Genomic DNA, 21274 nt, shown 5'->3' on the forward strand with positions numbered 1-21274 from the left:
AGCGCCCCTGCCGGCTGCGAGCGGAACTGCACCCGAGGGGAAAGGGCCTGACAGCCGAGAAGGCTGGGACTGGGTTTGTGATTGTTTGCTGTTACTGCCACAGTTATTGCTGTTTGTTTGACTGGTTATACACATATAGATATATAATAGTAAAGAACTGTTATTCCTATTTCCCATATCTTTCCCTGAAAGCCCCTTGACTTCCAAATTATAATAACTCGGAGGGAAGGGGGGTCGCATCTGCCATTCCAAGGGGAGCTCCTGCCTTCCTTAGCAGACACCTGTCTTTCAAACCAGGACAAGTGCCTTTTGCAAAAAGCAAGACATCATGCTTAGCAATCATGTCCTGCACATGTGCATGTAAGCACTAAACTACTATAAAGTGAACTTATGCCTTCCATTCTTTGAGGTTAAAATTTGCTTATTAATTGCTTTCATGTTGATCTTTGTTTCATTTGGTCTCCTTACCATACAAACCCAATCATGCACTGGGAAACAAATCACTGAACTTTTGCTGCCTTTTAGCTCCTCTCTGTGAGTTTGTAAAGCACTACACCCCATGTTCAGGGTCCTAAATCACAGTTTCTATAGATAAATCCGAATTTCATAGCAGGTGTAGACCATGGCATCCTTGAGTCCTAATCAGTCCCTCCACTGTTCACATCATCACACAGCTGGAGCTCAGAACTGGGGGTCATTCCTGGGGCCACGACATCAACTGTTGTTTATGATTAACACAGAATCTTTAACAGATTATATGCCTAAAATCAGCATTTTAGCAATAGATGTTATTTGCAACCATTGCACGCCAGTCCCTTGAGTTTCAAGTCCAAACACCACCAGATGAGGGCTGTCAGAGGAATTAAGGTGGTTAACTAAAGAGTCAGAAATATAAAATCAAGCCTTTAAATGCATAATATTACACAAATGTTTGCCATCTAACATCCTTACCGCGGTGTCGTTGGTGGTAATGTACACCAACACGTCCGAGTTGTTTCTGCCATTAATGTACCGGTAACAGTTCCACACACAGCTTATCAAGTAACCCTGCAAAGAAAAGTGATTTATTATTCTGTGCAGAAAATAAACCATGGACTTTTTCTGTTAGAGCATTTCCATTCCATACATAAATATGAATATCAGCATGACAGAAGCACAGGACAGTCACTTCCCTGGTTGCAGTGACTATGAGAATGTCTCGGGGTTCTGTGAGTAATCCAACACTGTTCCTCATACTGACAGATTTGGGGTTCTTTAGAATTGAGAAGAGAAGGTTCTGGGGAGACCTTACTGTGGCTTTCAATATATAAAGGGGGCATATTAAATCAGTGTATTCCATATGACTGGAATGGTCTTGCTCTTCTTGCCTGACTAGAGAAAATTGCCAAAGTAAAAGTTTTTATTGACATCTGAAGTTATTTCTGACCTTTTAAATATTGTTTAAAATACTTTTTTTTCCCCCAGTGTAAAAACCTTGCAATAAACCTACTGCAAGTTTATAAAGTTCACTGATTTTGTTCTTGGAGCTTGGGTAGTGCCACCTGTTAACTAGTTGTCTCCACTTTTTTAACTGGTTGGGCAAAATGCTCACAAGCCACCATCTCCTTCACAAGCAGGAGAGATTCCAGTTTGGGCAGCAAAGATGAGCAAAGTGACTGGAAGGAAGATAAGAGGCAGGAAGATGTGGAGGAGCTGGAGTCAGATCCGCAGGATGTTGGTAACAGCTGGCAGGACTAAAGCAGCTCTCTCTGGAGCTTTCTGCTTCCCATTGTTGGAGGTTAGGGTTTTTCCTTTTGTTTTCTTTCAAACCAAGACACCCATGTAATCACACATGACAGTGATGAGGAGAACTTTGTGTTTTGATAGTGCCCAACTTATATTTTTACTTAGTAGGTCTGCACAGCAATTCTTCCCCAAACCTAACACATGCAGATTAAACTGCCAGCACTGAATTTGCATGCGTGTCTCACTGAGTGAGTCATACTTTTGTGACTCACTTGCACTAATGGCCTTCCAAAAGCCTCTTATCCCTTTCAGCTGCCTTGTGCTTCCTCTGTCTCCAGAGCCGACAGACATGAGCTGTGTTTTTCAGGATTCCACGTGACTCACTGATGGCTCACTTCCAGATCATGAAGTTTTTTTTCCACCAGGGCTGACCTGGCTAAAATCGGGTAAATTTGCCTCCTCTTTTTTCACAGCACCTTACAGACCCCTGGATTGACTTGGAGGTGTTGCAGACTTTGACAATACTTTTGGCCATCAAATGGAGAAAGCAAAAGGCTTCTGGAGTGAGCTAAGTCCCAAGGGAAGATTAGACAGGCTCTACAGACCAAGCTGTGGGCTGTACAAACCTGCCCCAGGCTACTGAAACAAGTAAAGGCACATACGTGGAGAACTGCATCTTTTCCAGAATTAAGTAAAATGTCATCGTTAATTTTAAGTGGTAATAAGTAGTTCTGCAGCTTTCACTGCTCAGATACTACGGCCTGCAAAAGGCATAAGAGCCAATGAAGAACAGAGAGTGAATATAGTACACTTCTGTGGGGACACAGCCTGTCTTTATAAGAAACCTTTTATATTAAGCCTACCTATTTTCAAAACTATTTCTATACTCCTCCTGTCAAAATCCAAAGTGAGGGAAGCCCTGCTTTGGATAATATAATCCTATCTGGGAGAAGCTAGCAGGAGATTTATTTTTGAATGCTCCCATTCCATGTAGTAAATAAAACACACTTAACCCCACAATGAGCCCCTACCAGCTCTCCCATCTCTGAACCCTAGCTCTAATCAGCCCTGCTTCTGCATGCATGGGCTGTTTCTCAGTTGGTGAGGTCTGTTCCTTGAATTAAGGAGGTCATCAACCAGCACACACCAAGGAATTGGCCCTGAGACACTGACCCACATAGGGTCAGTGGCAGCAACTCGGAGCACATCCTTGTCCAAGTGCTTTGGACATGTGCTGCTGGCCTGCAAATCATGAGTCACAGAAACTTGTTTTCCTCAACCTGTAACTTTATTTAAGCTTGTTCCCAGTAATTATTTTCTACCAATACTGCTGCACCATTAAATGGGGTTCCTGATTCAGTTACCAGTTTTCTTTCCTGAAAGACTTGGCTGAGGTTTCAAACACTGCCTTAAAATGCGTGGCTGGACACACAGTATATAAATATATTGATTTTTATCTCAGGAGACTAATGTTCACACTTGAAATTGGCCCTGCATAAAAGGCCTGAACTCCCTCAGCCTAATCCACCCTTACTGCATCTCCTGCATACCACAGCACAGACTGGTGACAGACACCTTTTGGGGGAGGCAGCCCCAAGCAACCACCACGAGAATGGACAGGTGTGTAAGAAGGCTGAATGTAGAAACAGGCACTGTGCCCACTTCTAACCAGTTTTCACTCTTCCCCTTTGGATGGTGGGAAATTACTTGAGACCCTAAGGATCTGAAACCCACAAAACCTTGTCACCTTGCCTCTTGCTGTTGCAGCTGCAGAGACAGTTGTTAAGCTGCATAACAACAGTAATGAACTGCAGACCTGTGCTCATCAGGCGTGCCTGACCAGATGACTGACCAGCATCTTTGTGGAAATTAAGACGTTCTTGTACTGAGCTGCTTCTTGTAACACAGCAAGGGAAAGTCTGCACTGATCTGGGTCACAGAAGCCCTCTGCGTGATCCCTCGCTGGCAGCAAGTGCAGGGTGAGCACCACAGACCCAACAGAGCCCCCTCGGGTTAGTAGCTGCCTGCCCTGAATCCCATTTGACTCCCCAGCTGCTTGGAATTTTCTATTTACAGAGCTGGGATGGGCTTCAGTAACTGGTGAAAATGACATAAAGATTTCTACACTAACTGAAATTTATATGAAGATTTCAGAGGCATGATAATAGCAGACCAGTTGACCACATATATTTCCCATGTTGGTGTTACAGAAACAATGGGTTGCTGTGCTGATAAAATCTGCAATTAAATCCTTCTTCTCAGCACACTAGAATGTGAACCTTGTGAGTATAAAAAGGCTGTACAAGAACAACTGCTTAGAACTGAAAGAAATGTTGTGACTGGAAAGAATTAATAATATCAAACCAAACCACTGGTCTGCAGCACTTTATATGGCACCTTACAGTGGCCAGGACATCACCTGTTGGCTCACAGTCACACACACTGAGGTATGCAATTTAAAACAATTGACCCCTGCTTTAGAGATGCTTCTCTCCTAAGTATCCTGTCATCATCAGTGCTGGGACTTGTCCTAGGCTTTTGTGGAACAGGTGGCAACCTCACGGCTATGTGTTGGCCATTCCTGGGAGTGGGGATCAGAGCCTGGCTGTTGGGGCTGTGTTCATGGTCCCAACTGCTGCTCCATCAGCCCTGCAGGAAGGTAGCAGACACGGGGGGATGTGTTGCAGGTCAGGGCTCCCCCTGCCAGGAAGCATCCCCTTGGGCTGAGATACCAAATCCCTCAGGGCGAGCACATAACTTCATTCCACATTACCCTTTCCCATCTGCTGAGGACACCAGGATGTGCAGAGCGGTCTCATCTCCAGGCTCAACACCTTGTACGTGCAGCTTACAGGCATATTATGGAGAACAGTGCTAATACTCAGTTTGCTGAAGACCAGCCTGTCTCACTGAACCTTTTGGCTGCCCCACTGGCAGCTACCTCTTCCTACCTACTTTTCAGAAAGAGAAAGGCCAGGGAAGAGCTGCAGAGTGCTTGGGACAGCCTGGGGAAAACATTTAATCTGGTTGTGTTTGTGCTCATCTGAGCTCATTTGGGCCTGCCCATGATGGGGAGGGTGAAGCCTCAACTACTCTGACTCAGCAGCTGGGGTTGGCTGGAGAAAACCAAGGCCCTCTTCTCCAAACCAGCTGCAGAGCACACGAGTCAAAAGCCACTGTGTTGGCTACATACCATGTGAAGTCCTGTGTACATGTATACAAACACATTTATGCTGCTGGATGCCCTTCCTCAGACAGATAGGAAACATCTATGTTTCATGGTATGCAACTCCAGTTCAGTTTCTAGACAAGAACAGTGAATGGAATAATACATTTTGGTCTACTCTGAAAAGCATTTGGTGTGAAACCACCTGAAATTCCCATTAGGTGCTTTAGATCCAAGTAAATCATAAGGACTAAAAAGACAAGCGTTTGTGTGTGGTTAGCTGGCTCGCTTTCTTATCACCCTCTCTTGTCTCCCTTCCCTTTTCACAAACCCATGACTGCAAAACACAAACCCAACATCTAATACTGCATAATGTTGCTTTCTTCTCAGTAGTGCTTTCCTATCCATGTAGCTTCACCCAAAAAAAAAAGAGTCATAATACCAAATATTTCTGAGGAATTAGGTGATTCTGTTTTGTATTTCCCACCAGTTGAATGCAGCTTTTCCTACTGTAGCTTTTCCTAGGTCACAATGTTTTGGTTCCTCTCCCTGTTTCTAGTTGAACTCCAGAGAGAGAGGAAGCTCAGGCGTATTTTTTTACACACAGTACCTTCCCAGTTTCAGTATATAAATGTGGTACCATCTGTTAAGTCTATCAGAGATAAAATGTGATGCATCTGTGTGTGTTCAGCTTTCAGTTGATGGAGCAGATTCTGTAAATCTGCACAACAGCTCTTCTGGAAACATAAGAAATTCAAATGAAAATGCTAACTGGAATTTAGCATGTGTTTCTGTGTGAGTCATATTTTTTGTGACTCATTTATATGATAATATATTGCTAGAATGAGCATTATATGAGCCACATATACTCTTGGAAAAAACACAAGTTACCACTTTAAAACAAAATGACTCTTTCGCACTATTAATTTCTTAGGTTTCTTGCCTCTGTAGTAAGCATTTCTGCCATTCCAATTATAGTTGCCTTTTTTTTTAATAAGCTTGAAACTTCCTTGACATACTTACTCAAGGAAACACCAGACCCACATGGGGTAAAAATGAGCTGTTGGTTGCATCAGAAAAAATTTTTTAGAACACATTCCTTGTGGAACCTGAAAAATCTATGTATTTATTAAATTCACACATATTTCTTAGAAGTGCAAATAAAATCAACTGTACGGTTGTGAACATATAAGGCCAGAAGGCTAAATTGTATTGCCAAATCACGGAAGAAAAGTGAACACTGCTTCCAACAGCACCTTAATACATCCTATCTGTTGGGTTTCTTTCCCCAGTTTTGAAGTAGCTTCAATAACCTAATCTACCTCTTTTGCCACGGTAACATTCCCTGTATATGCTGTCAAATGTGTTGCCTGGAAGGAACATCTCTGGTGTCACTGTGACTCTTTGGGACTTCTCTAACCTAATGCAAAATTGCTCTGCAGAGAGAGCAAGACTAATCTGAAATAAAGTCCCACACAAGAAATACAAAACCAGCAGCCCTGCGCTGTGAGAAACTTGCAGAAGGGTGCAAGAAGAGGGCAAACATAACAGCACACTTTACAAGGGGTCCAATGCTCAGGGTGCTAGTTGGAGCCACAGGTTGCTGTTTTTCCTACACTGATTTGTCTGATCTTATTCTGAGCTCTTTTTGAACTTCTGAGCCACAGCAGGTGAGGGCTGGACTCACTGGACAATCAACCTGGTTGTGGTGGTTTCACATGAGTCCTTTCTGGCTGCTGTGGGTGACGCTACATCTCCTCTTTGCCTGCTACATCTCCCCTTTGCCCAGTACCTGCCACCTCCAGCCCTCTCACCCACTACGTTTTCATAACAGCAAATAAATTCTCATTCCCTGTGTCTTTCTGTTGCCTGGTCTGACAGTTCTTTATGTTGTTCCTCCCAGGAGAGATTGCTTGGATTTACTTACCTGCTCCACAAAATTCTTTCTGAGACAGGGCACCAGAAGGGAAGCTATGCTTCCAGAGACAGTGGGCATCAAAACTGACTAAGAAATGATACAACTTATATTTTTGGCTTTTCTATTGCTTTCTTAACATTCTTAGCATTTGATTTACTTGTTTGACCAGAAATGAGCTAAGCTAATATTTTCACAGGTCTATCTGTTACAGCTACAAGACTCCTTTTACAAGTGGTCACGCTTCCTTCAGAGTCCACTACAGTGTTTGTGAAACAAGAGCATGCTTCCTCTGTGCCCACTACTTAGCATTTTTCACCACTGAGTTTTTCTGCCATTACATGAGATTCTCCTGCAAGGACTTCTTGGCTAATTGCTTTCCCTATTTTGAATAACACTGAAAAAAAATGTTGTTAGATTTCCTTCCCCTTCCCAGATCTCTTATGACTGCACCAAAATGCATGGGTTGCAGTGTTGGAAAGACTGATAATCTATCTTTATTCCCTATTCCCTATCCACAGTCTGTGAGATTCCCTTTTCTTGTCTCCCTACGCATCTTAAGGTGCTTTTTAAAGCTTTTGATGAGAGATACTGCCAAACATGTTCTGAAAAAACAAGGAGTCTGTATCAACAGGCTCTCCCTTGTCCACTAGATGATCCTCTGCTTCAAAGGATCCATAAGTCATGAGGTCCTCCTATGAGCACCACACTTCCCCATTGTGGCCTATATGTTCTTGTGTTTGTCTATGAGATTTTTCACATTTTTTTCATGATGTCTATAACCCTGTTTCATATAGGTATCAGGCTGCTGGGGGTGTAGATACCCAGACCTCTTCTAAAGACAGACCTCCCAGCAAGGGACATTCCACCCATGATCAGAAGAAGACTTTATACACAATAATGCACTTACCTTAAAAGCCAAAATGATACTTATGAAAAGGAGGATAATCACAACCAGACACGTAGGGTTCACAGACATAATCTCTTCCTTGTAGGGAAAATTGTTGGGCTGCATAAGCAAAAATAAGCAACACACTGTGAGTCAATTGCACAAGTCATTGAAGAGCCATTCAACTAGTGCATTCAATAATTAACAGCTTACAAATCCTTCTGTGATCTACGAAATCGGGAGCTCTCCCCACCAGCAACCAGTTTCAGTAAGTGTGGCTACAACAGGCATTGTGAAGACTCAGACGCCAAAGGCTCCCTGGAGGGCTGAGGGATTTGCTTTCTGCCTTGGATGTGGTGTGGGCTCTCTTTTCTTCGGTGCACACTGGGTTTGTATCTGACACAAACTAGGAGAAGTCTGAGAACCTTGCAGCAGGAAATCTTCCATCATGGGAAATGGCAAGCAAATCTTATACTTACTGAGTAACCATTACACTGGCACTGGTTGCCAAAGAGCAGTAGCAGCTCTTTCCAGAAAGTCAAAGCAGGAAAAACTGGACAGCATAATCCTTTCACCTAAATATTTTATGACATTTTAAAATACACTGAGTCTATTCTGCTCCATCTTATTTAGGCTAAATTTGGACTACTTCTCTGAGAGCCGTGTCACGATTTCAAGTTGAAATGTGCCCCAGGCCCTTCTGTTACTGCATACATGAAATAGAGGTGACAAAATGAATCTTCCTGCTCAGCACAGGTTCTAGTGATTTACAGTTGTGAAACACTTTAGGATCAGTGACCGAAAAACAGCCTCTAAAAATGTTACTGTATTTTTTATTGCTTAAAAACTCCACGCCCTTTAAAATGAATGTTCCAACTAGTTCTAAAATATTGCAAGACACAAGTTCCTGTTTCAGTTAGAATAAACCATTGTTCATAGACAGAGCTGCTCTCCACAAAAGATAGCTCCACTGCAACAGTAGCTCATTATATCTGAATGCAAGAGTTCCTTCCACACAACTCCCTTTTCCCTTACAGGTCTAATTACTTAACCAGGCCAGCTCTGCATCCTTGTCAGGACAATTAACTAGACCAAGCTATAACTGTATTCTTGGCAATGATGGTGTAAATCCAGAGTAACCCCTTAATAACCCTTATTCCAGCACTCAGCCCAGTGCATCAGGAAATTATCTTTTTTTGGACAGCTGCTACTGAGAATAGCTCTTTATTTAGCGCTTCCATGAACTGTTCAGAGTGGTTAACATCAACAGCAGCTGTAACCATTTGCAGATAAATGTTACATAAGCACATTTTCCGCTTCTTGACAGCAATGTTTCTGTCCCTCTACTGAATTCCATGGCTGAAGTTTTTATCATGTTATCTTCTTTATTGAGGTACAGTTTTTGTAGGGAACTAGCTTGCTATAATTCAGTAAGTTACTACTTTTTTTTTTTTCCCCACAAAAGGTTATTCTACATATAGTGGATGCAGTCACCCAGAGACCAAGAAAGCAAGACTATATGCCAAGAAACAAGGCACTAAAAATTAAACAAAAACCTTATATGCATAAAATTTAAGTATTAATGCCCCAACCTGCCCTCCTGCGTGCAGGAGGGAGACTCTAAGTTAGAAAGTTAGAAAGTCTGGTCAGTCAAGGACAGTTACAGTAAAAACTGTACCCAAATGATTTTTTCAGTACTGATCTACCATTAAAAATATAGTCAAAATAGTTTGTGAATGTAATAAAAAATTCCTATTAAGACTTTGGTTCTGCTACACACTGGTTTTTGGGACCCAGTCACTGGTCAAAGACTGGATGCTATGTTCTTGGCCATAACCTAATGGCCTGTTTCTAGACATCAGCTCAAATAGGATTTGCATGGGGGCAAGAGGAGGGCAGGAAAATGACCAAGAAAGTTCCCACTACCTTTAAAAGCAGGAACATCTGGAGCCATGAACCCTGGTCAAGTTTGGTGCAGGATGTGCTGCTCAGCAGTGCCTGGCCTTCCCTTAAGTCAGCACCAGTGTTTCAGCACATAATTCAGCAAAGCCAGGAGAGCGCATGAGGAACAAATACTGTGGTTTGTCCTCTTCAGGCTCAGCTTTCTGAGTCTCTGTCCTGAAGAGATGCGAGGTGTAAGCAGCCCCAGTGAGGCAGTGGGTGCTGCACCCATGCCGTGCAGATGCCAGAGCTGCCTGTGAGATTTTGGTGCAGGGTGTGAAAACTGAAGTCAGTCCCTTCCAGAGCTTCCAGGCTTTCTGTATGGGAGACAAAGCCTTCAGGGTAATGGATAGCCCAGGAGCATTGGATCAGCATGGAAGAAATCCCTTTGTCTTTTTTTGCTAACTGGGCTGGGCCAGCCTAAGAGAAGTCTGATATTAAGTCACAACTACAAACCCCTTTAGTGCTGTAGGAAAACCAATTTACAAAACCTGCAGCTTTTGGCAAAGAAGCAGGAAAGATTGTAGGAAGCGTCTCAACTGGCTCCAGTCTCACCTGGTACATGGAACTGGTGCCATCAGGCAACGCTTGGGGTCCCATCCCATGGCTGCAACTGTTTCCAAAATCTCATTAATTCCTGCAGAAAGCAGGTACCAAGAGTGGTTTAGATGAACCAAACCATTGGCCTTCACTGACTATGGTGATGAACTTAAACACTGATATGGATGCGTGAGGTGGGACAAGAAATTCTGCTCCTGTGCTGGGAGTTTGCTCTCCTGTGGGAAGACCAGTAGCTGAAATCGTGCTGCTGGGAAGGTTCCAGGCACCAGGCTCAGTGCTGCAACTTCTGGAAAAAGATCAGTGTCAAATGTTGTGCAAGGTTTGATGAAGCTGAGACTGAAATACATCTGCGTGGGAAAAATCAAGCCTATCGCTGGAAATACAGGAGTGATTTTGCAGCAGAACATGATGAAATTTTCTATACAAACAAAAGGTAGTTGTAATGGTGTTGCACTGCCATGCTAAAGTCATAATTAAAGTGTCATTTATAACCTTGTCACAGACAGGGAGAGGGCTGTGTGCATAATAATATACCTGACACACTTCTAATTTAAAAAAATTACTGCTTATTCATATCAAAGCCCTATTAAACACTTAAAAAGACTCTAAAACATGCATGGAAAGTACATTTCTACTGCACTGGTATTGTACAAACGCACAAGAAGAATAAAATGACAAAGCTTAAGCCGTTTCTCATTCCCTCAGCCTGCTTGCATAACCTTTCGTAACTTCCTTCCCCTTGGACCACAAAAAATCCCCTTTAAAATATGGTGCAGATTGTCATTCCAAGTTACAATCCTCCAAGTATCAAAATCTTACAAAATTGAAAGAAAACAGCAATGTGTCTGTAGAATTTGCAAAGCTCTGCTATGAAGTTAGTGGTACTTCTTTGGAATTACAAAATGGCATTAAAAATGTCAGAAAGGATATTTTGGTTTTAAGCTTTAGTTTATAGGAAAAATTTCTTTAGGTTAATCTCTTTTATGTTCTCTAGGCGTTTCTCCATGGATTTAAAAGCATGACTGATGCCACCTGAACTGTCAGGCAGCAGCATTGCAGGCAGTCCCACAGTTAAGCTACTTAATACACTTCGGAATTTTGTTTAGATGAACTGTCATAGTCTGGTACTTTGATTAAAAAAAAATTTGCATAACTAAGTTGCAGACCATCCTGTTCTGCACCTCTGCTTCAATCCATTTCATATATGAGAAGATGAAGTGTTTAATTTGACAGCTTTAAAATGCCCATATATCAAAGATTTAGTGGGGTTAAAAGAAAGAAATGTGCTTTAGGTTAAACTACTTTAGACCTCTGCTTAGACCAAGAACTAAAATGATTTTTATTTTACACATGTTGGATTTGCTGTATGCAAAAGTTTTTCCTTTTTAAATGACAAGGACAATGACCAAGACATCCAGTGTAACTCTTAGAAACTTTGATCACATGATCACCATCAAAGTTACCAAATGCAAAATTTGTAACATTTACTTATTTTACATGACCCTTCATGTTAAGATGCTCTTGCCATCTATGGCAATTAAGTAGCACACCAGTGCGCAGTTGGGTATCTAAAGGCAACAGAAAGTTTCCAAAGACACTGTGCCTAGGAAAGAAGCAGCCAGTATAGACTGATGTTACCAAACACCTTGTGGACATAATTGCAACATTTTCAGCTATGGCCCTGCCCAGCTTATTGATATGTACTCACCATCTTGCTAAAAATACATGGAGAATTTCACAGTAGCTGTAACTCATCACTGACAGACAGACTGAAATCTGGCAGATGTGCACCAAAGTAACTATATAATGATCCCAGATACTACTGAAGGGAAGTAGAAACGGTTAAAGACACAGGATTTTCATCACCTTGGAGCAAACAGAAAGTTCTTCTGAGACTGCTAAATGTATCCCGTTACCTAATGCACAGTTTCTTCCAGATTCAATTCAGTAACGAATTTGAAGAACAATTGGTATTTTTCATTTACCTTATGGAATTGTGCCCCCTAAAATATCATTCCCCAAATGCAAAGCAGTTTTAGAGGAACAGAAACTGTAAGGATGCCAGGAAGAAGCACAATCCTGATTTCCTGCCTACCCTGGCAGACCACTGCAAAGGGATTGAGGGCAAGACAACTCCAAGGCTTATTTGCAAACGATCAGGAGGGATCACACCCAAATGGCGCTGCATTTATGATGTAATTGCTTGCATTTAGTTTCATCTTGTCCCATGTTTGAGTATCTGATAACAGTGGATGTACCCTTCACATCTCCCCTTTGCTTTTTCCCGCTCAGACAGAGTGTATTTACTCTGAACCAAATATAACAACCTTATGCCAACTGATGTAGCCCTTCCAGGTAAAGGTACATGGGGTTCCAGTTGAACCATTTGTACTTGGGACCACGACTAAGACACAGGAGGCATAATCAGCTTCAAAGCAGATGCAGAACAGCTTCAAAACTTTGTTAAACAGGTGGCATTAACTGTTCAAAATTCATCACAGCTCTTGGTAGTTTTTCCCCATCACTAATCTCCAATACGAATGACAAAATACACACTAATCCTTTTTTTTAAATGAATTTAACTTGGACTAGCTTCCAGCTGCTCATTAGCATTATGCCTCACATCTAATTTAAACAGCCTGCTAATACCTCATTATTTTGCATGTGAAACCTCTGATGGCACTACCTCTTGGTCCTCTTTCTCATAAATGAAGCAGGAAAAGCTGATTGTCTCTCATCATACTACAATATATCCAGCTTTTATATTTTTTTGAGGAAATTTTCTGCATGTTCTCTGACTTTTAAGCATCATTTTTTACAATCAGACTCCATAAATAAATGGAGAAAACCCACATTACCAACAGAGAAGGGAAGTCTCCTCTCTATTACTATTAATTGCTCTTTTTTCTGTCCACAAATCCCAAGAGCAATTTTTGCAAACAGCAAAACAACCCAGGGACTCTACTTTTGGCTCTTAAATCCCTAGGCTGCTTACAGGGTCACTGCACCCCAGGCACAGTTGTCAAACTGTATGCTCATCTATATTGTTCAGGCTTTTACATTTCTTTGCATTTATCTCTGTAGCACACATCAGTGGCTGAACTCAAGTTCTCAGGCAGTCTAGCTCAGTGTCAGCCACGGGTTTTATTAGAAGTGAATTTGCTGGGAAAAGTCACAGGTACTGCCACTGGGAAATGGCGAGATGTGCTCACTCAGGGCAGTGCAGGGTAGGGTCTCCCAGAGAATGACACAGAAGAGCCAGATTATACTCCTGTTCACAACCTCCCACCAAAGGACTCGATCCCTCTAGAAAATGAGCCTGGAGAAGCTCTCCCAAGGCTGACATTAGCTTTTGTGAAGTGCCTCTTGGATTCCAACATTATTAATGGAAGTTAGGAGGAGCATGACATCTACTGCTGATTCCTGAAGACCTTCCTCTACCCAAAATAGAAACTCACTGGCAGATGGTCGGCTTGACCACGACCCTTTGCAGTCTGCCAGCTAACCTCTCCTAGTCCATGTGATACATCCTGTATTGATCTAGTGCTTTATCGTTGCTCTGAGCATCATGGTGTGAAGTCAAACATCTCAAGAAAGTCCATTATGCCCCTGCCCATCATTATTGATGAAGTCAGTAATCTTGTCAGTGAAGGAAAATGAGTTTGCCTGCAGGACTGATTTTCCATGAAACTGTGCTGGCAGTCATTAATCACTTTTCTCTGGTCTAATCCTTTATCAATGGACGGCCCTCTCAGCCCCAGCCCTTCTGCTATTATTCTGCTTGGTAGCAATGTCAGGCTAATCAGCCTATAATTATCCTGGAAATCCCCCTTGCCCTTTTGAGCACTGACAGTTTAGCGCTCCTGAAGTCCTGGGGCATTTCATTACCAGTCCAGAATATGATTTACAACAGCAAGACAAGGATGTGTGCAACCAAAGATTCTAACACTCCAGAGCAGCAGCACAGACCACAGATCCCTTCCAAGGCCTGCTCCTTCTATTTCTGCTACAGAAGGGCCTATTATTATTTTATCTGCAAGGAAATACAGGGATGTTTTAGCACACATTTTGAGAGGAACAGCTGCTCTTTGCCCTTCTAGTGAGTCAGCTCCAAATGCAGCACCAGATTTTCAGCAGAAGAACAGAAGCTTTTAAGTGCACGTTTCCCAGCCTGCTTTTGTCCCTGTCTTGTTCTTGCACAGTGACCAAGACTGACAAAATCCTGGTGACAACTCATGCTCTGGGAAGTGGGGGGAGCTCCTGCAGCCACACAGATGCTTGTGCTGCCAGAAGAGCAGGGCTGGCACCGATGCAGCAGCAAGGGTCTGTAGGCAAAGGACAGGCAGGAGGGCTCCAGCAGCAGCAGTGCCAGCTTTAGCACTCACTGAACCATGGCTGTAATTTGCTCTTTTCCACTCGTATTTCTGAGAACCTTTTAATTTATTACTCTACTTCTCTTCCAGCACACCATCAGCTGTGAATGCAGGTGGGTGCTAAATAAGATGAAGGATAACAGCCTCCTGATGCATCCCAGCTCTCACTGGCATGACACATTGCCTCTTACTGCAAATTTGTGCAGCTACTTATCTGCCTGCTGTTTCTCATTACCTGTTATTTATACCGGCCAGCTTTCCATCCACACAACAAAGTTCACAGCCAAGCTAATCTGTATTCAGGTTCTCAAGGCAGATTTTCAGAGACATTTGCAGCACTGGCTTCTCCAGAGCTCTGTGACTCCACGTGAACCCTGCTGGACATGGGACATGGTCCTGTGATGAGACAGAGGCTGGTGGGCTCTTGTCTTTGCTGTAGGGGGTTGTGATCATATCGTGTATACTTAGGCAACACTGGCCATAGATGTCTGGCCAAAGCAGAACAAGAAGGGAGCCTCTAAAATGTCCCTAGGACAGAATCCAAAATATTTTCTAGCAAAACCAAACCTACAATCAATCAAACTCCTGCCTAATAAAACGTGTTATAGCTACCAAAAAAATTAAAAGGAGCAACAAAATATCCTTGAAATAGCACCAAAAATAAGCCACTGATATGAACACAATAACTCTTACTGTAAAAGCAATTATTTATCATCTATGTCTTGCAATATGAGTCTCACTCCAAATGAATGGTGCTGAGAGCTTTCATGTCATTGCAAAACTTCAGAGCTTTTCACAAATATTGTAGTAAGTTAATAATGTAGCCTTGCAAGGATGTTGAATTCAGACTGGCAAGGACTGAGAGAACTTCTCAAGGACTGCATGAGAAGAATACTACTAGCTAAAAATACAGGACAAAAACTGCACCTTAGAGAGGTTTTTTCCCCCAAAACCCCCAAAGGCTTGTGAACATCAAGTGATTTACCAGTTGACGGAGGTAGTCCTGAATTGTGCTGGGATAGACGAGTACACTGATGGCAACCAACGTGTTGAGAGCAAAGTCAAAGATCTGGTAACAGAAGAAAGGGATGATCCAAGCCGCATGTTGCTAAAAATGAAATAAATTAGAAAACCATCAGCCATAAGTTAAAATAGAGGCATATATGTCTTTCTACAGGAATCTAAGGAATATTTGACATTATGCAGTAATAAATCAGCTAAAAGAAATATGACATTCAGCCAAAGGGTTGGCCAAGGCAGTTTGGCCACTGAACTGCAGAAATATGTCCAGTGCAACTCCCACAACTCGTTACATTAGGACATTTAGAAACCACACGATACTTGTCCTTTCTAATTAACAGGATTAATGTTGGGACAAACCACAGGCTTGGGAGGTGAATGGGAAAAAATTCCCTTAATTTTGATAGGTACAAGATTCAGTTCTCTGAATTCACCATTTGCCCAGAGCTTACTCATATTTGAAACTGCAGACAATCAACACAATGGGGCAGTCCCGCTGCCTGCAGCAGGGGCCCTGGGGTACCACTGATCTAAGCAATCAGTTCTGTTGCCTCTTCAATTTCTTTTTTTTCCCTCTCTCAGTTTCAGCTAAACAAGTAAAGAAGCAATTGTCAGAAAACAGTTTTCTTAATTTTGTTTCTATGGAATTGTGTAGTTCACTCTATTCCTGTCTTCACTGAATAAAATGAATTACCTTATATGCGCCATACGTAGCCATTGCACAGATCAGAATCATAAGGAGAGAAATTGCGGTGGCAATGCACATATCTGGAAAAGACACATCAATGATTGCAGATAAATTCAGAGCTTGGTTCAGTTATTTTGCCATCTCCCTTGTGCAGAGCATCTCAAAGGGCAGGGTGGGAGCTGGGTGGAGACTGGGACAGGTGCATTGTTCAGCCATTGCTGAAGGAAATCTCTGGCTTTTGTGGGGAGCCTCCTAAATACAAGAAGCAAAGACAGTGCTTCTGTCTGTGCAAGCCTGCAGCATTACACTGTGTTTACACTTACACTAACACTGTGCAAACCACTACAGCCTCCATAGGGCTGTGGAGATGAATGGTCTAATTTTTCTAAGGATTTTCAAAACTCAGAAGCAGCTTTGACAAAACTTTACTTTTACAAGATCTTACTGGTGATGCTGACATCTGTAGTCAGAATGTGTCTGCTTTTCTGCACTACAGATTGTTTCTTCACCAACAGCTGCTGCATACCATTGCTCATATATCTCTACATTGGAAAAAGAGCAAAACTGGCAGATAAAGGCATCTGTCTTGGGGTGACTTCCTGATGTGTATCCCCTATCGCTGCTCTATGCCCAGAAATTAATTACCACAGAAATAACATCTTGAAAATTTTCATTTCAACCAAGAATACTACAGAGATATATTTATTAATGAAAATGTGTAAGTGTCAGGAAAGGTAAAGCTGTAAAGGAAGAAAAATATTTTTAAGGTTTTGACTGGAGTAATTATAGGACTCCTATCCTTTTCTTCTACTGCTGATCAGCTTTCAATTAACTTTTCATTAGATTTAAGAAGTTCTTAAGCCATGAACAGTTGGAAGGAGATCCTGAGGGAAAAAATTACATAAGTTTGGTCTTTCCATATGCACCTCCCTAGATATCATTACAGACCACTGTCAGGAGATCAGAAGTGAATTTCTGAACCTGACCTTACAGTGAGTTTGGAAGTGCAATGGAACATAGCGCCTATTTTTCTGAGGTTAAGTCAGTGCACAAAGAGGATAGAGGATGTGAGGTAAGCAGGACATGGCTTCAGAGATGCCACCTCTGTTGGTATTGGTGAGGTACCTGCTGTTCACATTGTTGTCACCAGGTGTGTTTAAACTCCCTGCCTTGATAAGGCACGTGGAGGACCCAAGATGCACAAACACATGACAGTGTTCAGGATGTTCATTACCGTGACTTTGGAAGCATTCAAAGTGTAAAGATGACTTCATTTGATCACAGAGTTGCCACAACTTCTAACTCCAGCACATGATAAGGAGCATCCCACAGCATGGGACAAGCCCTCAACTCCCTGGATGCATCACAGTCAGGTTCTGTGTAGGTGCCCTGGAGCCTTCACCCAAGTCTCTGACAGATCCTGATCTGGTAGCTGTGAACAGGTCTCACCTGCCACCACCAGGAAGCAGTGCAGGCTCACCCAGGTCATGGCTGAAGAGGAAGGACAGGCACTGAGTCTTGTCTGTCATTATTTCCAGCCTACCAGTGTGATCATCCATGCAGAAGACAAAAGACCCAGTCCCTGATCCTCCTGTGCCTGAGGGAACCCAAACCTTGCCCTAGATGGCACTAGTCCAGATTTCTGCTGGCCCTTGATGCAGAGAAGAACCTGAGACTTGTGAAGCTGGTGGAAAAATGAGCAAGAGGAGACTGCTGCTGGCAGGTGAGGACATCTCCAGAGGTGCTTATGTTCTCTGTCTCCTTGGGCACTGTACCTACCCAGTACCCAGACCTTCAGCCTAGTCTCTCCTTTTCCAGAACACTGCCTGTGCCCTGGGTTTCAGGACTCTTGTTCTCTCTCTTTTGTCCCCAAACTTTGTCCTTCTGAGTGTGTAAGGACTCAAATGCCACAGAAGAAGTCCTATGGCAGGCTACTTCCTAATTGAATGGATTAAATTTGAAGGATAAAGCAATGTGTCCTCTCACTGGAAGGAGCACATTCAAACCACTGTAGTCTCTAGTCTGATGAGGCCCTGGAGCACAGATGTCCTTTCTCACAGTATAAATGCTCGAATCTTTGTCTTATTGTCAAAATAAGCAGGTCTCACCCAGGAGAGGGGCCTGCACTCAGCAGTGGGTTTAGCTGCACCCTGGTGCTCACTGCTTCCTTCACAGTGGCATCCCGCAACTCAGCTCATGGGTGCTACAAAATGCCATCAGGAGGCAGCTGGGCTCCCTGCTTATCATTCAGGAGGGGATGACATCTCAGTGCATCCCAAACTGCTCTGCAAAGACACCTCCTTCTCCTCTTAGAATGAGCAGAGAATCCAGACAACCAGTGCAGGTATTTGAGCTGCATTACCTTGACCGTTTCTAGGGTTTTAGGAGCTGTAAAGGCTGTGTTGTGCCTGTTGGAAGTGATCTGAATTCTGCCCTCAAGAGAAAGAAGCATCCACAAAATATACCTCTACTAATAAAAGGTACTGCAGCCACTTCAGACACTTCTGGTTGTGTGGCCGTTTACTCTGGCTGCCTACATACATCCTGTGAAATCAAAATTATTTTTAATAGACCAGGTACAACTGAGGTAATGAAAGAAAAGGAGAAAAGTGAAAATGGCTGCTGTAGCCACTAACCTCAACTGAATCTCTTGTAAAAGAGACTCTTGGATCAATATTTTTATTCTGACCATCAGTTTGGAGGCACCGCTTATGCATTTATTCTTGATCTCAGCCACATAATTCCTGCATCCAGGGGAAAGCTGCTGTCATTTACATTTGCAGCAGATGCAGCAGTCACAGGTTCCACTTTGCTGGTGACTGCAGCAGTACTGGTTCAGAGCCAGAGCCCAGCAAATTGTGATGAACTTGACATTGAAGCTCTGGTCTGACACACTCATGTTCCCTGTCTCCAGTGTCTCCCTAGCTGTGCTCCACCATGCCAAGTCCTAGTTGGCTCAAGCTAGTTCTTTCTCATTTAAGGCTTCATTGGGTTTTTTGAGCTGTGTCAGCTTCAATTAATCAGAATGAAACTAGAAATGCAGCACATTAAATGGGAAACTGACAGGGGTGTGTGATTTTTTTTTTTCCAGCCATGCTGTGCTTTCTGTGGCATTCATGGCTAGAAGGGCTGTATTTGGACCACTGAAAGGGTTATCCAGCCTATTGCCCTAGATGGCTTTTTGAGTTTTCTCCTTGGATTTAAAGAAACCAGTTGAGTTTTTAATTCTTATACCTTGCAGTGACATCCTACTTTCCTGCCTCTTTAGAGAGCAGATGCTGCTGGGGCTGGGCAGAGCTCCTGGCATGGGGTGCTTGTGTGCACAGCAAGCTGCAGTTGGAGCTCCCTCGAATCCACCTCAAAAGTATTTACTTGCTTTCCCCTCCCCTCTTGCAGAGGCAGCTGATGGTGGGTGCTGCAGGAACAGGGAGGGGCAGCCAGCAAGGCCAGTCCCTGAGCCAGGACTTGTGTGGAGTGATGAAGACCTTATATCCTCAACACCTGCCCCAGCCCTGGAGTTAATCGCTGGCTCACAGCTTTGACAGCAGGGGCCAGAAAGCTGCTGATCAGCAGCCTGCAATCCTCAGGCAATTTCTCCCACTCTCCCAGCCTTATTTATCCAACAGCCTCCTGACTGCCAGCTAAGGATTACTGCCTTGCTGTCTCCTCCAGGCCGCTTGCGCAAGCTCGATGCCCCTGCTGCCGTGCAGCCTCCTGGGTCACAACCTGCACAGCAGCAGCATTTTCTCCCTGGGGAAAGAGGCCAATGAGAAGCAAAGAGTACCCTGCACCTTCGAGCCCAGCACATTTACTCCAGAGTATAAAACTAGACTGAAAGATGCCACCCTGAATATCCTTGGCTGGGCAGGGATCTAGTTTTCTGCCCCTCCCTATATTTGGGACTCATACTACATGGGTGGTGTTGATGGAGTGGAATGCACCTACTCCCCCACTTCCATTTATCCCCTAGCAGAAGTCCAAGCCTGCTGTCTGTAAATTTCTTTATTAAAAATTTTCTATTTGAATTAGTATTTTTAAGTCCTGGGCGCATGTCATATACAGCAGAGAGATCATCACATTATTCTCCCCTGCCTTGAGATCTCTGCTTGTCCTGTCTGCCCATCCCAGGGAAGGGACACAAGCAGATTTTGACCTATGTTGGTGACATCAGCGTCAAAGTTCCCCTCAGTTTCTGTAGGGCACACAGTGGATTTCATTCCTCATTGTCGTGTGGCCTGTGAAGTATCACACACATCTCTGACACTGTGACAGCAGTAAATAAAACCAAGCAACACCCACTGCTTGTTTGGGCTGTTGACATGCCAGGATGATGGTCTGTGTGTCTGAAGAAGCTGAGCAGAAGGCTCAGGCAAAACCCTCTAGGAAGTCAAAATGAATTACAGGGCTTTTCCATCTCCTGCTCTGAGATTATTAGTCTTTTAACAGCAGCAGTAGTACATTGAGCAGCTCACACATTTCTAATTTTCCCTAGTCCAGCTTCTAAACTCCCTCAGGAAATAATAAAAAGAAAGATGAGACTAAATGGGCTCAGATGAATATCCAGCCCAGGAGGAAGCCCAGCATTTTACCCAGCTCCCAGATGTACATCTTGGAGAGCCACACAAACCACACACACTGGTGTCTTCCAGTACCTCCATCTGCCACATGGCTAAGTCTTGGCAGACTTTCTTCCCCCTTGTTTCCTTTCCTAGAATAGAAGGGAAAATAAACAGCCTAGAACTTTTTCTAAGTGTTCAGGTAAATTCTTTCACTGCCTAATCAAACAGGCATTTTGGAGCCTCTGGTAATGCCCTTGGAACCACAATAAATCCCGGAATTAGAACCAGTGTTGCACTGGTATTTTCAAGCAGTTTGCATTAGACTGGCTGTGACTCTGCAGGTGGCAGGAATTTTTCCCACTGCTGGAACAGAAAATTGATAATCCTCCATAAACCAGGCACAGCTAGAAATAAATCTGAATACAAATACTGGGGGA

General features: G+C 43.2%; 1 protein-coding gene across 1 annotated transcript in view; it reads right to left on the reverse strand.

Annotated features, from left to right (window-relative positions):
• LAPTM4B (lysosomal protein transmembrane 4 beta) overlaps positions 1 to 21274 on the reverse strand; it is a 65925-nt gene that overhangs the window by 25421 nt on the left and 19230 nt on the right. Inside the window, exons 3-6 of the mRNA XM_017730374.1 lie at positions 16285 to 16358; positions 15556 to 15678; positions 7717 to 7815; positions 952 to 1047 (exon numbers count right to left, since the gene is read on the reverse strand). Coding sequence (XP_017585863.1) covers positions 952 to 1047; positions 7717 to 7815; positions 15556 to 15678; positions 16285 to 16358 — 392 coding nt within the window. The remainder of the gene's footprint in view (positions 1 to 951; positions 1048 to 7716; positions 7816 to 15555; positions 15679 to 16284; positions 16359 to 21274) is intronic.

This window comes from Corvus brachyrhynchos, unplaced genomic scaffold (assembly GCF_000691975.1).
Source record: "Corvus brachyrhynchos isolate BGI_N302 unplaced genomic scaffold, ASM69197v1 scaffold302, whole genome shotgun sequence".
Lineage (NCBI taxonomy): Eukaryota > Metazoa > Chordata > Aves > Passeriformes > Corvidae > Corvus > Corvus brachyrhynchos.